Here is a 20929-nt window from a genome sequence, read left to right on the forward strand (position 1 = left end):
GACCGCCACGATGGCCCAAAGCCATTCCTCCCACGATCCCACAATCGACATGGTGGCACCACCACCTATCACCGCCGTGAAACCATAGCAAAACCTTGCTGCCGCACCACAGCAGCCATCTCGAATGGCTGGAACCACTGTGCCACCTGCTGGACCAGCAGCTGGGACCACCGCACCAGCCTCTGCCGTCATCGTACTATCTCAAGGCCTAGTGGCTGGATCTAGCCACCTTTATGGCGCTGCCGCCGAGCATGGTGGAACCTCCCATCAGGGTGGGCTTACTACCACTGCCAACTTTGGCCCAATCTTAGAGCAACTTCAGTCATTCCCTCCATTGCCTCCACGCTCGATGCATGCTCCCGAGTACACCTCCAATGAAACCCTAGCTCGTGTGCAATTGGGCTCCACACACTTCTCTCCTTCGGATCCACGAAGTCAAGTAGATCTTAATCTGAGAGTTGACCAGCTAACTCAGAGAATGGACGACCAAAACAACTTGATGAGGTAGTTCCTCAACCCAATAAACTTGGCTCGAAACCTTGGCCTAAGACAATAGGGCGAAGCGAGAAGGATGGACAAACTCACCGATAGGTAGTTCGATGGGTACCAAGCAATTCGAGCAGGAGTAAGTAGACAAGGAGAGGGACAACAACGCAATCGGCTTGCCGACATGTGGCAAGCATCTGCGAGCCGCGCTCAGAGCAAACAAACTCTCCCATCCATATTAAGTTTAAGGACCAACATGCATGAAGGGCTGGGCCCACAACTTGACATCTGCTCCAGCCTGGGCCCACACGAAAATGTTCATGAAAGGCTAGGCTCCCAGATAGGTCAACCTGACAACCATCGCAGTAAGGATCGTGAGGAAAGACGCTCTGCTACCTGCTCGTAGAGAAATATTCACGAAAGGCTGGGCCCCCAAGGAGGTCAACTTGATAACCCTTACAATGAGAACCGTGAAGAAAGGCTCTCCGCTGCTCGTTTTGGAAGAACCAATCCTCATCACCAAGCTACAGAAAATCCCTCGCAAGTGCAGTCCACCGAGAAGGTCAACCTATGCGAACCAAGAAGAAAGTCAATCAGCGTCACCCGAATTGCGAAGGTCACCAATGTGACCAACCAGCCATGTGTGCGGAAGACATTGAGAAGCTTGTGAATAACCGACTTCGAGACTTAAAGATTGGAGGAAATTTCGAAGAGGCACTACGCATTGAGGTAGACCAAGCAAACTCCTCACCTTTCAACCCTGAAACGATTCTCAACGCCCTCTTTCACATGTTTCAAAGGGGATTCTGATCCCGAAAGTCATCTGAAGCATTTCAAGAGCCTTATGATCCTCTACAAAACTGAAGACGCGCTAATGTGCAACATGTTTACAATGAATTTGCGTGGAGCAGCTCAGGACTAGTTCTATATCCTGCCATCCGGGTCGATCAGCAGCTTCAAAGAGCTTGCTTATGTCTTCACCAAAGATTATACTTCTTACCAGACGATCAAGAAGAACCCTGACGACCTGTACAACCTACGCAAGAAGCCCAATGAATCCCTTCCAGATTACATCAAGAGATTCAAAGCAGAAAAGGCCAACATCGTAAGGTGCAATGACCGAATCGCATCCTCTGCATTAAAGAAGGGTCTTCTAGCTGAACACGACTTATACCGCGAGATGACTATCACTCCTAGCCAGACTCTGGCAGATGACTTCACGACGGCAAAACGCCACGCTCTCTAGGATGACGATCGCATCGCCGTGAAGAAGTCCATCGAGTAGAAGATCAGCCGACCAAGCTAGCAGACCAAAGAAGTAACAGGTTTGGCAGTAGGGATAGAGACAAACGTAGGTCGCACCCACAAGGAGACGTTACGACAAAGGAGAACTACACCAAGTTCTCCATACATCAAATTTTAGCCCAAGTGAAGGACAAACCTTGGATAAAAAGACCGCCACCCTTGAAAGGAGATCTGGACAAGAGGGATACCAGAAAATATTGTGCTTTCCATGCAAGGCAAGGGCACAATACGAATAATTGCTTTGCTTGTAAAGCGCATCTCAAAGAACTACTGAGAGAAGGTCACTGCACGGAGTTCATAGAGAAGCAGGCCGTCTAGTAGATTGAGGACAGCGATACTGCCAAAGAGCCACCCCAGAAGGTCATAAGGATTAACATAATCCTATCCGACTCCGAGGAGTCCAGACTGACCAACAAAGAAAAGAAAAGAAAGATCAAATAGGCCACCGTGATCTCCCAGGTCTCCAATAGTCTCCCACTGGCAGAATACGATCCTGTGATCGGCTTCCAAAAGAAAGATCTAATCAGCCTTGATCTACCACACAACGATGCCCTTGTCATCAGCATTCAAATTGCTCAGGCCATGGTTGACCGAATCCATGCAGACGAGGGCAGTGCAGCCAACATTCTACAATTGGCAGTCATCCAACAGATGGACTTAGAGACAAAGATCAATAAATCAGTCAAGTCACTGACTGGCTTCAATGGCGCAACAACGGTTACCGTGGGCATGATAGATCTCGACGTCTACTCCCCACTTGTAATCAGCTCACAAACAACATACATCGGACTTAGAGAGTTTGCATGAGGATACTGAAGATGAAGATGGCATGAAGAGAGGTTTGAGCCAACCAAAATTCATGTAGTACAATAAATAGCACGACCTTTTAGATCCAAAATTCCACTTGGGTTTGGAGTTTCCTAATATGCAGGAATGTAGAGAGGCCATAAAGTACTATGCATGCAGGTGTGCTAGAAGACTAAGGTTTGTGAAGAATGAGCCTAATAGGGTGAGGCTGGTATGTGATGGTAATAATGAGGGTGATAAGGCAAAGAGGTATACCAAGGGTCAAAAAGTAAGAGGCATGCTAAGGGTGATAAGGCAAAGAGGCATAGTAAGAGTGATTAGTGTAAGAGGCATGGTAAGGGTGAATAGGGTGAAGATGAACTTCAAGATTGTCCTTGGTTATTGTATGATGCACATGTTGGGAAAGGACCCACTGTTAGAGTGAAGACATACCATCCAATTCATACCTGCTGCAGATCTTAATGAACTAGGTTTGCCACTTCACAATGGTTGGCTAAAAGGTTTGATGAGGATCTCAGAACCAATCCTAACATGTCAGTTGCTGACTTCATGTCATTGGCGAGAAAACATTACAGTATAGATGTTACTAGGGACCAATGCTACAAGGCAAAGAATTTGGCAAAGGAGAGAATTCAAGGAAGCATTGAAGAACAATATGCAAAGTTGTGGGATTATTGTGAGCTTAAGAGGAAAAACCCAGGGAGCACAGTTTTAGTGAAGACATCATTGAAAGGAGATGATCTAGTTTTTGAGGGGCTTTATATATGTTTTGCTCAACTGAGGAAGTGGTTTTTTGAAGGATGCAGAACCATGGTTGGATTTGATGGGGCTTTCATCAAAGGACAACATCCAGGACAACTTTTAAGTGCTGTTGGGATTGATGCCAACAATGGCATGTTCCCAATAGCTTTTGCTATTGTGGAGACAGAAAGCAAAGACACTTGGACATGGTTTTTAGATATATTCTTCAATGATGTTGGGGTAAGAGGTACTGGAAATGGATGGGTTTTTATCACTGACAAACAAAAAGGATTGGGGCAAGCAATTAAGGCTTTCAAGCCAGATGCTGAACATAGGCATTGTGTAAGGCATCTACACAATAATTTCAAAATTGCTGGGCATGGTAGTTTGGCACTTAAACAGAGGCTATGGGCTGCTGCTAAAAGTACAATACTTCCTTGGTGGGAAGCTGAGATGGACAATATTATGGAAATATCTGGCCCAGCTCATGCATAGCATAAGGATAGGCCAGCAATTCATTGGAGCGGGTCACACTTTACTACTGGGACCAAGTGTGATATACTGCTGAACAATTTATATGAATGTTTCAATTCAACAAATTTTGGAGGCAAGAGATAAACATATTTGATGTTGAGAAGTTGCAAGACAACAGGAGGTGAAATGGACTCAAATAATTGGGCCAAGGACCTTTCAGATTATTGAAAAGAATTTGAAACAGAGTGGCTCAAGCATTGCACAGAATGCAGGTGAAAATAGGTTTCAAGTCACCCATATGCTTGGTGGGCAATATGCAATTGATCTAAATGTTCACTCTTGCTCTTGTAGAAAATGTGATCTATGTGGCATCCCATGTTGCCATGCCATGGCTGCAATATCAAGGCAATAGAGAAGCCCAATGAGTTATGTCAATGAGGTGTATAAGAGAGAAGCTTATGACAAGACTTTCACCAATGCCAAGCCAACAATTATGGAGGAAATCAGGTCATAGGCCAATTAAAGCCCCACTATATTACAAAAAAAGTGGTAGGCCAAATAAGGCAAGGACTAGAACAATTGATGAGATCCCAAAGGGTGCCACTAAGCTTAGGAGATATGGAATTGTAATCCATTGCTCAGTTTTTAGAGGAGAAGGCCATAATGCTACTAATTATGGAAGGGTATATGGAAATATGGGAAGAGGCAGAGGCAGAGGAAGAGGGAGAGGAAGAGAAAAAAGCATGGGAAGAGGAACCAACTCAATCCATCAATCTGAAGAGGAACTCCAACGTAGACAAACAAAGTTACAGGTAAAGGATCTGAAATTATGATTGAATGTTTTAATTGGATGACTCATTTGAATTATTTTAATTGTGATTAATTTCATTTGTGGGCAATTAGAGGAGCTTTGACAAGGACTACAGCCACTGTAAGCCAAACAGCTCCAACCAATGTTGCTAACCAAGCAAGTCGAACCAATGTTACTTCACAACCAGCTCCTTGCAATTTAGCTTCACAAGCAGGTCCAAGCAATTTTGATTCACAACCACAGTCTGTTGTTACCACTCAAAACACTTCCGAGCCACAATGGAAAAGGTTCAAATCTCCTGCAAAAAGCACAAGGCCATGGAGGTAAAGTAGATGATGGATCGCATGGGTATTTTGAACGGGTGGCTATTTTTGGATTGATTTTGGAATGTATATTTTAAACAGATAGGCCAGTAGATGTTGGAATGTATATTTTGAAGAGATGGCTAGTAGATGTTGGAATGTGCATTTTGAGCAGATGGCTATTATGGATGGATTTTGGATGTATATCAAATGTTGAAATGTATATTTTGTAGTAGATGTTGGAATGTGTATTTTGAACTGATGGCTATTTTGGATATTTTTCAAATGTTGGAATATATATTTTGAACAGACGGCTATTTTGGATGTATTTCAGATGTTGGAATGTATATTTTTCAACTGATGGCTATTTTGGATGGATTTCAAATGTTGGACATGCTAATATGTGGAATTTTGAAGTGTTTCACAGATTAATCTACACCAAGAACGCCTACATAATGTTTATGTTGTATTTATCTTTTGCTTGATACTGGTTTTTGGATTAGTGTATGCTTTATGCCTTGCTTTTGTTGTACTGCTCTGTTTGCAGTTTTTGGGTATTTTGCCTTGGCGTGTGCCAAAGGGTAAGTATTCTTTTACCCAAAAAAACAAAGAAGGCTTACATTCAACTAAATTCATTAAGCCAAATCTACATTGAACCAATCAAAAGGCCACTACATTCGTTAAGCCAAAAGAAGGCACAAAAAGGCCACTACATTCAACCAAATAAAAAGCTAACTAATACAGTAAACAACAACAAAATTACAACCAAACAACTCAGCAGCCCACTTCGAAATTTTTTCTCTCTGTCACTTAACTCTTGCACAATCTTCTTGTTTTTAGCTATTTTCTCTTCCAATGAGTTAATTCGTCTCAACAATCAACATATGACATGTTTGGCATGCTCAGACATTTTCGGGTCCTTCCAAGCCTTCCAACCACAGCCACCACCATACTTCTATCTACAACACACATATAACCTCCTCCCTGCATTTTCATCAAGCCAGTAAACAATCGTTTCAGCCTCAAATCCACGCCGGCAGATACACACCATATCATCCTCAATAATAAAAGTGGTCGAACTTGATTCGATGCATGGCTGTTCCTTTGCATCCTATCTTCAACTGCAAATTGATGAACATAAGCGACATGAGAAGGTTAGAACGCTTGCAAATGGGGTTGGGTTCTGTCATCAAGGGTGGGTTCTGTGAAAAAGGTGTGGTTTCTGTTGAATCTCCAAGTCTGATTTCATAGGAAGAGGTGGTTTCGTTCCAATAAAAGGGGGATGAGGTATAAAAGGACGAGATTATCCTCAACAGATGACTCACTTTCACGTTGTATTTTTTATGGGCATCTGGATGGAATTGTGGAAAAGCTAACGGTGTTGAGGCCCAAAAAATCCAAGGCTAGGCCCAAATATATTTCTAGCCCAGTACGACACCTAACTTGGGAAGAAACCCAACTTGGGTACACGAGAGTTCGTCATATGCACTTGCATACGTGCCACGCCAAGTAAATAAGCAACACGCCACGCTACAAGCTTAAGTGGGCCTAAGCCATGCAAATGCCTGGGGCTTGCTGAGCTGGTTGTGGTATGGATGGTTATGAGTATTCACGAGGCCCATTGATGGTCCAAGGAGTGGAAGTTTTGGGCTACTTGGGAGCACCAAAACTCAAGCCCATTCCTTGAGCCCAAACATATGGGTAAGCATGAGAGAGAACCCAGTAGTCCATCACTTTAGGAAGCCAGCCCATTCCCTTAGTAAACTAACCCATCACCCTAGGCTGCCCCAAATGACCAAGAAAATATCTGAAAATCTCCAGCACATGGCTGGAGACAAAACAATAACAAAATGGCTGGAGACAAAACAATAACAAAAGCCAAAAGCCACTAACGTCTGCAAGCTGCTGGGAATCTCTAGCACATGGCCAAAGATAAATCTCAATACAAGCCATCAAAAAACCAAAGGATACTTGAGCAAAACACCCTTCAAACTAGCGGCCTTACCCATTTCTTTCTCCCACCAGCTCTTGCCATGGAAGAGGGAAGGAAAGAAGGTGAGGAGGTAGCCAAAAATGGGAGTTCATTACTGAAGCAGTTATGGGAAAGCCTTAGAGCTCCCAAAAATCTTGTCTTTGTGTGTTTGGACAGAGGAAGATTTCACAAAATGGGATGAGTCAAAGGAAGAGAAGAGAAATGAAAGGGGAGACTTGGCAAAATTAGAGAGAACCAACTAAGGTTTTCTTGGTAAGAAGGAGTTCCTGCGCCTATAAAAGGGAGGCACCTTCTACCCACCAAAACAACTCAAGAAAAGGCAAGCAACACACATCCAAAAAGCAAGCTTCATCTCTCATCCCTTAAACCTCTGCAATTTCGAGCCCCATTCCTCTATCTTCTCCCATTTTCTCCTTTGGTAAATTGTTCCAGAGCTTTCGTCAAGCTGTTGGAAACTACTCAACACACCCGTTGTTATTCCCTCATCTCTCTCTCTCTCTCTCTTCAACAAATCCTTTTAGAATCTTGCCTTAAAACCTCTATTTCTCATAGGAAATCGTAGCTCTTTCTCTCTCTCATGCTAAACTCATGAATGCTCAACTCCCATGCCACAAACTTCTCATGCCAAGCCAAGAATTTATCTGTAAGCGACTCTTCATTGGTAAAGAAGACCAAGGTGTTTCCTAAGGCTCAACTACCCTTTCGAAACACTCTTGGGGTCTGATCCTTGAACTCAAACTTAAGGGGCAATTTCATACATTTGGCTCTTTACAGCAGCCCAAGCCTATAAGTAGCTGCCAGAACGAAAAAGCCCCTACATAAATTGGCGACTCTGCTGGGGATTAGGCCGCTATCTTCACCAATACTTCCAACAAAGAAGACCAGAAGCAATAAACCAAAGAAAATAAAGAGATAAGAACATTTCCTCTTTCTTGTTTTTTTCTTTTGTTGGCTATCTACTTTGCATAACAAGCATAATAAGGGTTGCTGACATGTGCCTTTTGCTTGTGTCTTAGATCTCCATTCTCAAGCAAAACCAAATCTTGTACGAGGGCTGGGGCTTTAGGCAAATCCATCATTCAGGCCATTGAGCAAACTACACATGCAAACTCCAAAATACTTGGGGGCTTCGGGCCAAGAAAATCTATAAAAATAAAATAAAATAAAAATAAAAAAAGGGAGTCAAGCATAGGAACTTCAAAGTTTCTCATGCTAAACCAAGCTATACCTCGGTTCCAAGAGCTGTGCACTTGCCTTATTTCAAACCTTCTTAGCCCATATCCTATTTCAAACATCATGCCAGAGTATATGCTCCCTAACCCCCAAAAGCTCAATTTATCCTTGCAATAATTCAACAAGCTCATTACATCTCTGAAAGAAAACTCAAAGCAGCCTCAACAACTAGCTTGTTCTCTGTCTCATCCAAAGTCTCTCTGGTCAAGCAATTCAAATCTTCCATAAGCCTTCACATTGCAAGTCAAGATGAAAGTAACCAAAAACTCACCTTCGTACCATCAAGTTCCTAACAAATCAATAAGAAGATGGCATTTCTCATGCTTTGGAACCTCTCAATCAAGCCTGAAATAAGAAACAAGAGAGTACATTGGCCAGATCAGGTGCTGGAAGGGAACTTTTTTGGGATTATGTGGGTTTGTGGGCTTTGTTTGGGATTATGCTTAATTTTGGTAATGAGGACTAGTAGTTTTAGTGCCGTTTTTTTTTCAGTTTTAGTTTTATTTTTAGCATGTTAGTCTATTGCCCTTTTGGGATTGGTGTTTTAGACGTCATGTTGATGTCTTTAATTGTATTGTTTAAGTTTATCTTTGATAAAAATAAAAATGGTTAAATACTTTTTCGGTCATTGGGTTTTACATGAAAATTCAATTTGGTCACTAACAAAAAAATTTAGCCATGTTGGTCATTATGTTTTCCTAAGTTTACAATTTATACACATTCCGTAATCTTCAGTTAAGTACAATTTTTTATTTTTTTTAGGAAGCACCTTTAGTCTTCTTTCTCTAACTCAATGAATTAGGTTATATTGTGCTATTAGGGTTTAACAAATTAAGGGAAATCTTGGGTTGAAATCAAAACTATGAGGTATTAGAAAAATAAAAAAACCAAACCAAATTAAAATGAAATCAACAACTTACCAATATATTTTGGTGCTGTATCACCTTGATTACGTCTCCTTGTCATCCGAAGTCATAATTACGGTTCTCACTCAATCGATTCATGCTTCAATATAGATCCAATTCATGCTTCAATATATAGCATCCATATCATGACCTTATACCTCACAATTCCGATTTCAACCAAAGATTTCTCTAAATTTATTAAACCCTAATAACACATATGCTAACTCATTGAGTTAGAGGAAGAAGATTGAACGTGCTTCATAAAAAAAAATAATAATAAAACTGCACTTAACAGAAGATAACAGAATGTCTATAAATTGTAAATTTTAGGAAACATATAAAGACTAATTTGGCTAAACTTTTTTCTGAGTGACCAAAGTGAATTTTCGTGCAAAACTCAATGACAAAAAATCTATTTAAATAAACATAAAAACTTAATGGCATTGGGAAGAATTTTAATAGAAATTGAAATGTGTACTTAATAAAATTGAAAATTACAATGATAAAATTGACAAAATTAAAACTACTGAAATCAAAGCTGTAAAACTGATAAACTACATGGACAAAAAATTAAGGGAAATATCTCTAAATGCCACCTTTTTATAATCTTAACTGAAAATTCCACCTCTCCCTAATTTTTTTGCAACTATCACCTATAAATATATATTTATTGTCCACTTATTGCACATATATCACTTTTTCTGATATTTTGGTTCTCTCTCAGCTCGCTCGGCTCCTTCTTCACTCTCTCTGTGTTCGCTTGCTCTCTCTCTCTCTCTCTCTCTCTCTCTCTCTCTCTCTCTCTCTCTCTCTCTCTCTCTCTCTCTCTCTCTCTCTCTCTCTCTCTCTCTTTCTCTTTTGAATCGCGAAACCCTCCCTCGACCCCATCTTTTAGGTATGTCTCATGAATAAATTGTGTTGCCCATCAAATAATCTAAGAATCCGGGGGGACATAGTACTGTATTAAGTTACCTAGCTTAAATTGGAAGCGTTACCAGCTGCAGCCTAAGGCCACATGAAATATAAAGAAAGAACTATGGATATGTAGAGTCATCCTAAACAAATCTTGTTGCCTATCATATCATTGGAGATGAAGAATCCATAAGAAACAACCTAAATTAACTTTTCTTATCTTGTTAAATATCAGTGTCATCCGACAATGCACATTACAAAATTTTGGTTAACAAAAAAAAGTATGATAGATGCGAAGTTCATAAATTTGATTTTAAAAGTACTAAATCTTGAACATGTCCGGTTCATAACCATAGTCAAATCTTTAATATAACATATACTCAGTTCATCAATACAATGAAAAATCAATCGTACCACATATCTAAATCATAATTTCAATGGAAAATACCTTTATACAAATACTATTCTCCTCTGTTTTTCTTTCTCTAGCTGTCATTAACATCCTTAGGTTGGTCTCTCTCTCTCTTTATCTTATACATGTTCATATATTGGTAGCAAACCACATCGAAAGGCTATTGAGACAGTTTTTAACATCTCTAATAGGAAATCACCAAATATATATATACACCACAAAATTAGTATAAAAACATATGAACATAAAAACAGAAAATAATAAATAAATAAAACTAATATTAACAACGATAGATCATTACACAATTTAGAGTAACCCATCAACAGCTGATGAATTGATTGTTTTTGTTGGGGATGAAAGCAAGTGTTTCTAAAACAGAGAATAAAAACATAAAAGTTTTTGAATCTTAGATTCCCTTTTTAACTTTTTGTTCCTTTTCGTTTGTTTTCCCACAAAGCACAGGAATATTATTAGGTATCCATTCCCATCATTTATCATAGACTACAACTAAACAATGGCTCTGAAATGCTAGCAAAAAATTAGAAATAAAAGAAAACAGAAGCCAAACACACACAAAAATTCACACACATTCAATCACAAAAGAAGCGTAAAATATGTAGCACCAATAAACGCTATGACTCAAACAAGTCAAAATTTAGATAAAAATAAAAATGTCCTAGAGCTATAGAGAAAATCTCACCAAATCAAACACGTTAGTCATTTCTTTTCCTTAAACACAGAAATAGAAAAGCAAAAAAAAAAAGGGGGGGGGGGAAACAGTTTCACCTTTCCTTCCATTTCCTATATTAACCATTTCAGTTTTGAAAAAAGTTGGGAATCTCATTGCTCTGTTAGTGGTTCAAAATAAGCAAATTAAAGAAAACAGAGGAAAAGATTGAATATCAAGATGAAGAGTGTGTTAAAAGGAGAAGACAAATAAAAAGTCTAGAGATTCCCAGGTATTGCATTTGGAATTTCCCTTTTCCACCACCAAATGTCGGTTTGTGTGTTGGCTCTCTATGAGGTTAACAATTCTATCATTCAATATACCAAAGTTTCTCTTTTTTTCTTTTTTTTTCTTCTTCCGTTTTATTTTACAATAAACAAAAGAAAACCACGCTGAAGAAAAATTAATAATATACTTTTTAGAAGAAACGAAAAATAGAGCATGAAAGATGTGTCTGTGTGGTGGATGTACTAATATGATATGAAAGTTAAATAAGAAGGAAAAAAAAAAACCAGGAATCCAATAAACGTAGCTGATCAATTGAAATATTATAAAGTGATTCTTTAGTTCTAACCTTTGTAAACAAAACAATAGCTAATGTATATGGATCCTCAATTGAAAACAAAACTAATGATAAAATTCAGAGTAAAAACAACAACAAAAACGTACATATCAAAATCCAGAGGCTTTCTTTACCTGTACAAAAACTCTACAAACTATATGATGTGAAAGTCAAAAAAGAAAAGAAGAAAAAAAGAAAAAAAAAAGAAAAAAAAAGAAGAAAGCCCAATTGTCAAAACACTCAAAGGATTCACCAACATGCTCAGATATTGTAAACATCTAAACCTATCATTACAACAACAAATTAACACCAACCAATTGTCAATTGATGACTTAAAAAAATTAATTGAAATTTCAACCTAAAAACTCACCTCTTGCTTAACAAAACCGAAAACACCAACTAAACTGCTGTATCCAAAGCAACGAAAGAACACCTGCAAAATATCAAAGAAAACACGGTTTAAAAAAATAAAGAAGAAAAAGGAAGAAAAAACAGAAAAATTGGAGAAGAAAACACATATATCAATATATGAATCAATCAAAATGAAAACAACATGAATTAACAAAAGAGAAATTACCTGAACAACAAAAACCATAAATCAAACACAACCCAAAACAATTATATAAAAAAAAAGAGGAAAAACAATCACTATATGAATCAACAAAAATGATAAAAAATGAAGATCCAAAAAGAAAACAAATTATAAATATAACTAACAGATCGATAGAATCGGTCAACCAACAATTGGTAGAATCAATCGGTAGTGTTGATGGTTATTTTCTTAATATCTGTGGGATTATGTGAAATTGGTTTTATTTTGATTGCTTGGGTTTCAGTTAAATTGGTTTTGGCTTTAATTTCTTTCGGTTAGGTTTTTTGAATCTTCATGCTCATCCATCTGGGTTTTTACCAATTGCATTTAGATTGCTCTGGATATGTGAATCTTGAAACTTGGGATTTTTCATTTGATGTAGTAGATTTGAATAGTGTGATTGTGATGAATCCTTGTTCACTGCTGTGTTAGTGTTGTATTGCTGTTGTGTTCTTGTTATTTTGTTGTTATGTTGTTGTTATATTGCCATTATATAGTCATTGCATTGCCTGGTTATTGTGGTTGTATTGTGTTAATGAAATGTTGTTTTGTCATGATCAGAAATGGAGACAATTGTTATTCTGGTTTGCTACAATGGAAAATGGGTGACCTCAAAGAAGATGCGCAAATATGAAGGGGGTGACTCAAAAGGCTGAATAGTTCCACGAACCATCACATTTGTTGAACTGTTGGTTCATGTGCATCAGATTGGTAATACAAACAGTAGGGAAGACAAGGTTTGCTTAAAGTTCTCAATTTTGGTGGCCTCGAATGAGTGAAAGCACATAAAGATTGAGGACGATGACGACGTCAAATTTTTTATGAAGTACAATTGTGAGGTAACACCTTCAAAACTAGCTCCCTTACTCATGAGTATAGAACATAAAGGACCGACAAATGATGTAGTTGATAGTAGTTGGATGGGTCGTTCTTCAGTTGCCATTGTTGAAAGCAATGAAGTAACTCGAAATAATAAAAATGTCACTGATGTGGGAGGTGATATTGGGACAGATTTTATGGACATGATTGATTTTAGCAAGGTGGAGGAGATGCATGGTAGTGATAATGGTACTGAAAGAAATGAAGTGTCAGTGTAATTTGCCCCTCCTATTTTGGGTCGCGTGGACACATTTGCCCAATTGCCAACAATGCATTTAGGAGGAGAATCTGAACCCACTCGTGAACATTATTTGAGTCAAATGGGTGAACAGAACCAGTACAATGTGGCTGGTGTAAATGATGGACAAGCGTATTTGGACACAAGGTATTCGCGAAGTGATTGGAATCTGAAAATTCAAGTTGGGCAAATTTTAGGGAGCTTTGTTGACCGAGTTACGGTTGATGGCATTGAGAGGCCACTTTGAATATAAGGTGCAATTCTCTTGCACTAAGAGGTTGCTTGTGGTTTGTTGTCAATCTCGATGCCCATGGTGGGTCCGAGCATCGAGAATTGGAGAATACAACTTCATGATTGTGAGGTGTATAGTTGTCCATGAATGTGATTTGAGGTTTGTAAATGACAACCATCGTCAAGCAACCGCAACACTTGTAGCCACTTCATTTAAAAGGAAGTTGAAGGATCCTCGGACAATAAACACACCACGTGACATAATGAGAGATGTGAAACACAACTTTGGTTTGACGATCCATTATTTGAAAGCCTGGAAAGCAAGGGAGTTAGCTCTATTGTCTATTATAGGATCAGCCGAGGAGGCTTATTATATCCTTCCAACCTATTGCTATGAATTGGAGCATATGAATCCTAGCACAAAGACACACATCCAAACTGATGAGAACAATCACTTTGTGTATTTATTTATGGCAGTTGGCGCATGTATTAGAGGGTTTCGTTCTTCCATGCGCCCAGTGATAGCCATGGATGCCACTAATTTAAAATCTAAGTACAAGGGTGTTATGTTTGTAGCAAATGCATTCGATGGTAATCGAAATATATATCGTCTTGCTTTGGGATCGGGATTTGGAGACAGATGCATCATGGCAATGGTTTTCACTAAACTTCATGAAGCCATTGGTGAATGTCCCAATCTTGTTATCATTTCTGATCGCAATGTTAGCATAGAGAATGTGTGGAACAAAGTTTTCCCAACAATGCAACATGGCATATGCTTTTATCATATGAAGGGGAACATGAAACGCACTTGCAAGTTCAAAAAGCATGATCAAATACTGATGCACTTTGAGCAGGCTATGAAATCTTATTTAATTACTGAATTTGATTGTCATTTTCGCAAGATCAAGTGAAAGGAACATGTTGCTCAATATCTTGAACAGGCAAGGTTACATAAGTGGTTTAGAGCTCACATGGATGGATGCCGCAACAATGTAATGACAACAAATATTGCTGAATGAATAAACTCAGTCCTTAGGTTTGCAAGGATGCTGCCAGTGGTTCATTTGATAGTGGAAATTATTAATCTCCTTGTGAAATAGTTCACTGAACATCGTGAGTTGGCTTTGAATTGCACAACAACATTGCGCCCCAATTTTTGCAAGAAAAAGTTGAGGAATAAGTTGGATGATGCTGCAAGGATGAATGTCATTAAACTAAATAACGTACAGTTTAATGTTTTGGATGGTGATATGGATGGCCTCGTAGATTTGACGAACAACAGTTGTAGTTGTAGAAAGTTTCAGCTTGAGCAGCTACCTTGCAAGCATGTAATTGCGGTTTGCCACTTCTTGAAACTAAATGTATACTCTAAGGCTTCTCGGTATTACACTCGGAATACCTGGTTGGATGCTTATTCGGATAGCATTTACCCGGTACAGTCTCACGGAATGCGGATTATTCCTAAAGATGTCTGAAGTTGAGTTGTGCTGCTTCTCATGGCAAAGGTCATGCCAGGCAGATGAAAAAAGCTAAGAATTCCCTCGCAAGGAGAGGGCACCATTACAAGAAAGTGCTCAAGGTGCGGTTCCACATGCCACAATAAAATCACTTGTAAAAATAATATTCCATTGTGCAATGTATCTTAGACAATATGATTGGTGTTGCTTTGTTAGGTAATGTCAAATTTCATTTTATTTGTGGTGGGTTTGGTGTTATGTTGAATGTGAATTCTATTAAATTTGCATAATTTGGGTGGCATTGCTACAACATGGTGTGTTCCCTATTTATATTCATAGTATCGCTATCGTATTGTAATTTTATTGCCTTCAGAGTGTATTATATTGTACTTTTATTGTACTGGTATTGCTATTATAATATAAACTATGAGTACGAAATTAAATGGCCTAGAATGTAACTCCAAATGGATCCATAACATTAAAGTTCTTAGAATGCCAGTATTACATAATTACCGTGATACTCCTACTACACCTTCTTTTCTGATTACAAATTTAGCCGATGCATAGGGCAAATGAGGGGCAAATATAAGGTGAAATGTCCTATGTGTTTGACTGGATATAGTTGCTGAAGAAGCATTACGATTGTTAACCCCCAACAGATTGCTCATGTCTTGCCAAGAACACCCTTGAATTTATGCAATGTGCCTAAGCCAGTCCCAAAGCTGGACTCACCCGTCTGCCCGATGTGTGCAAGCACTTCAAGTTTCCCAACCTCACCACATTCACTCCATCATGTGGCCTAATAAAATCCACCACTTGGTTGGTGACAACCACTGCCACTCCAAACTTATTTGCTACAGCCTTCAATGTTCCGGATATCTTGAAAAACATTTCAGACCGCCGTTTCAAATCTGCCGGTGTTGTCTCATACTGTGATCGGAACAATGCAGCAATGGAATCAATGACAATGAGTTTCACAGGTAACTGGGTGTGATCAATGGCAATAAATGCTTGTATGTCTCAAAGGACATGGATGAGTTGTTGAGCATCATGAACGCCATGAACATATATGTCTTCTAATGGCTCCAACCCTATTAAGTTGGAGTAGGATGCATGATAAAGGTTGGCTAGTTGTTGCAATTAACGAAATAAGAAGCTGAATTCTATGAATATGTAGAGGGAGGAGCCCCCTAGTCCGCCATGTGATGGTAGGAGCTGAGCTCTTACCGTTAGTTAGAGACAAAGTTGCGTCTTCTTGAAACTGCTCTCCCTTATGAATTCTGTTATGGAGTTGCAGGGTGTCCCACTACCTAAGCAGCCATCTAGTATTGGGCATCCAATGGATAATTTAGGGGTTGAAAGAGGAAGGAGCATGAGGTTTTGTGGTGTCATGTTTCTGTAATTTAGGGGGGGATGTGATGGTGGTGCAAGGCATGAATTGTATATATAGAGTCCATATTGAAGTGTGTAATGTAGGCCATATGTCTTTTACGGGGTATATACTTCATCAATTTTGCAATTTTTTTATATATATTTTTTTAATTTTTATTTTGCATTGGACCAAATAAAAAAAAACACACAAAGTCTAATGCAGTACCTACTTCAATAGGATCGTATTGTAACTCTATTGTGCTCTTATTCATGTCATATTGCTATTATACGCATGTGTATTGTGGATTTATTGCCGCTATAATTGTTTAGATATGGATAAAGGAAACTGTATACGCACAAATACAAACAGAGGCGTGATAGTTCCATCAAATCCAATTTCAAAACTTACATAATACAACAACAGGCCACCACATAGTTACATAACACAAAAAGAGGCCACCTCATAGTTCCATTTTACAGGTTGTTTCCACTACATTTTACAATGTCCAAAGTCATATTAAAGTGTCACAACTTTCCTACTGTTGACACATTCAAATTTGCATACTCTTCAATTGCAGAGACCACGACCCATGAAATTCATGACCTCGCCCACAGTGATGTTGTCCCAGTTTCCTTCTGGATCCACTATTTTTGCAAACTTGCAAAATAGTTTGAATCCAATTTCCACTTGTTGTTGCTTCAACCGGGCCATTTCGTCAGATACCTTGAATACCAAAACTGCAATGGTATGGGCAATTTCGATTTTTGCTTTCATACCCTTTATATGTAGGAGATGCATGCGGGTGGGGAGAAGCGGGAGGCAATTACCTCCCGAATGGACGGTGCCCGACCTTGTTCGGGCAGTTATTTCCAACGATCGAATTGACAGTCCCGGTTGGAAACATCATTTTTCAATTATAACTTGTTGGGTCAGAGCGTAGACGAGCGAGTAGAGCCCAGGAAATAGCCAACTAGCAAACTCATCCGCTTGTCAATTAATTCTTGGTGTAATACTCACTCGAAAATGATTGGTGTCAAAAATTTTCACTGATCAGGTGAACGGAAACACAAGCTGTTGGTGGCTAAAAAGCACCCGGCTTGAAGCATCTTGTAGCGTTTTTCAGCTTGCTGTTTGCTTTGGTCTAGTAGCTTTCTTCCTTTGCTTTTGAATGAAAAGGCGGAATTTACAGCATTCAAGTTATTGAAGAAAGTCTTTCCTATAAGAAAGAGGGGGCATTCCGTATTAATTAGATACAATGAGGGTAATGGCTTTCTCTGAAAGGGGCTCGCTTCTTCAAGCTCTGCACAACCTATACAAGGTGCTGCTCGCTTTCTCTCAGCCACTAGTGGCTTAAGAATCCTACCAAGACCTTCGAGATTAAGAGCGCTAGAGCTAGAAGCGGCAGCCATTAAGTGGAGAATTTCCATCTATTTGCTGTCTCGTTCGCTACCAACTAAAACTAAAACAGGAGGAAAGAGAAGTCTTCCTTCTTCTAGAGCTGCTTTCAAAGGGTGATCGCTTTACTAAGTAGCTTTCACGCTCCCCAGCCCGGAGATGAGGAGACGAATGTGAGGCCCAGACCATAAGCTAAGGTCAATCGAGTGCACCTAGAATGACGAGTTCAAAAGCCAGGTTCAGTAGACTGGGAGACCCCGCTCTCTCCACAATATCCTTAAAGACCTCTCTTGTCAAGGGGCTATCAGCCCTCTCAAAGAGCGAATTGTGCCCTTCTTTATGACACCCCACCTAGCTTGGCCCTCCAAAATTTTCGAAACTATGTTTGCATGGAGATTTTTCCAAAACATGGTATTGCCTCGACATTGCTGCAAGCCATGGACCAAATCTGCAGTTAGTGAATTGGCTGACTTGGTTGGTGTTTCATTCTCCTTTCCTTTAGTAATTGAAAGCATTGGGTTTGGTGTGGAGTTAGGGTCCATAGTTTTGGATATTTATTGTGGGCTAGTGTAGGACTTAATTAGAGAAAAGTGGGATTTAATGCAATGTGAGTGAAATCAGTAGGGAAGGTAATGGCTGCAAGCAGGAGTTAATGTGATGAAAGTTTTCTCTTCATATAGCTAGGTTGAAGTTTTATATAAGCAGGTATTAATGAGCTGGAGTAACTAATTGACTAATTGGTGGGAGGGATTGGGGGGAGTAATTGGCGCTGGAAGTTAGCGGAAGTTTTTGGCAGGAGTTATTGGGCGGGACTAATTACCCAATTGGCTGTATGACGATTTCCCTATATTTGTATTTTGGAATTTCCAAATTTGGTCCTTTTCCCATTTTATAATTTAAAGAATTTGCCTAATTTTCCTAATTGACCAACCAATTTCCAATTTCCAATAATCCAATTTCCCATTTTTTCCATTTCAATTGGTTTCCAATTTTCCTATTTCGTATTTGCCTAATATCCTTTTTCATATGTGCCAATTTACTTTGTGGCAAATTCAATACGATCCCAAATTTTCAATTTTATTTGCAGTGCTTTGTATGTGTTTTTCGGCCATATAACGTTTCGTTGTTCTTCAGATTTTGCCATTTTCAATTTTTGTGTCATTTCAGTAAATTCGTTTGAAAATTAGCAATTTCCCAATATGGTAATTTGCCGATTTTCCAATTTTGCAATTTCGTTTTGTATTTTTTTCAAATTTCCAAACATTGCTTAGTTACATTGTTCAATTTTGGCCTGAAATCCACAATTTCCAATTTCCCGTTAAGGTTTGGTTTTTTTGTGTTTGTAATCCAATTGTAGTGCTGTTATTGTAATGCTCTAGTGCTCTAATGCTCTAAATTTCAGCCAATGAGTAAATAGGGTACATTGCAATCCAATCAATTTAATGCACCAACAACGTACCCAATTTCATCATATATAGACATGTAACTAACTTATTCAACACAATATAAATTTGACAAGTTCCTATACATAAATGAAGCTTCCTATATATAACTCAAGCATAGGCAGCTTCTTAACGTCGGGTTTGGGAAAGGTAATTATTCTTAACCTACTCAAAGGCAAACATTCTCCAGTAAAGCTTACCATATTGTTGTTTACAAGTTTTCAATAGGTACAACTGGAGACTGAATGTACCTTTGAAATTTTTTTTTCCAGACTGTAGCTGTGTATTTTCCCCAACGATACTTAAAGATGTCAGACATACGCCCTGCAAACGACCATGTCAGTTACTCGGAAGACCAACTGTGGCACGTGCCGTTCCCATCTCCACCTCTGACTCCAAATCACGATCCCACTTCATCTGGAAGTGAGGCTGAGAGCAATGATCTGCTTGACAAAATCTCTGCTGTGAAGCTCGACCTCCAATATTTGTTTAAGGCAACAGATTGGTGGGAGAGCAAATGTGATATTCATGGCCAAGTTATGGGAAACTTGGCCAACAAGTTGAACAAAGCATATGCTGGAGAAGTGAAGCAAACTCTAAAAGAAATAATTCGGAGCAAAGAGTTAGAGTCCCTCAAGTTAAAATTGGAAGAGACAAACAAATATGTTGTCCAACAATTCACAAAATCTGAAGAATATAACCATGAAATGGTTGAAAGTTTCAACAACGGCTTCAAGATTTTCCGAGATTATGCTTCGGTCATCTCACCATACTACAATTGGAGTGAAATTGATGTAGCTGGTGTCTGCAGGTGCTGAACATGGGTGGAGAAGGAATGGCTCATCATAGCCTCGTGCATGCAGCGAGGATGAAGGCCAAAGACATGGATCTTTTGGTGGACCTCTAAAAATTTGCATTTGCCAGGTTTTGTGCAGCTGGGTAAGGGTGAGTGCTAATTTGGTTCATGTGGTGCTCGGATATGCGATGTGAAAGTGTTGACTTCGTTTTCCCTTCGCGGGATAGTATTGTTAGGGTTTGGTGGCCATTTATTTTGCATGTATAAAATGTAGTTTGAAATGGATGTCTGTGTATTGTATGTAGATTGACTTAATATTGCTATCCTATTGCATGTGTATTGTATTCATATTGCTAGTATATTGTACATATATTGTATGCATATTGCCACCCTATTGCATGTATATTGAGATACTTTTGCTACCTATTGCAGGTATATTGCTCTAATACTGCTACCATATTGATGTATATAGGCCTAATTTTGCTATTCTATTGTATGTATATTGACTAAGGCTCGTCAATGGGTTTAGGGTTTAGGGCCCACTTGATTCGAAAAGAAGAAGAAGAGGAGAAAGAAACAACATGCCTTTCAAAAAGAGGCACTTAGTTGCATCATAATTACACCATAAGACGTTGAAAGAAATAATTTTAAAAAATAATAACTATGAAAAAATTATTTATAAAAAAATGATGGTATGAATAAATATGCAAATGTCTGGTGATGGGTTGAAGAAAAACATGATTATATTTGGTGGTATGATTATGTTTGGTGATATGATATGTTGTTCGTCTTAATCTTCATATATGTAATTGTTGTATTAATAATTGACACAAATTAATCTTGTAATCATCCAA

At 38.9% G+C, this 20929-nt stretch overlaps 1 protein-coding gene across 1 annotated transcript; it reads left to right on the top strand.

Annotated features, from left to right (window-relative positions):
• LOC109947284 lies at window positions 2374-3834 on the top strand. The gene is made up of 3 exons (XM_020557218.1): window positions 2374-2550; window positions 2723-3012; window positions 3099-3834. The coding sequence occupies exons 1-3, from the start codon at window positions 2374-2376 to the stop codon at window positions 3832-3834; spliced, it is 1203 nt and encodes a 400-aa protein (XP_020412807.1).

The sequence above is a fragment of the Prunus persica genome, chromosome G2, assembly GCF_000346465.2.
Source record: "Prunus persica cultivar Lovell chromosome G2, Prunus_persica_NCBIv2, whole genome shotgun sequence".
Classification (NCBI taxonomy): domain Eukaryota; kingdom Viridiplantae; phylum Streptophyta; class Magnoliopsida; order Rosales; family Rosaceae; genus Prunus; species Prunus persica.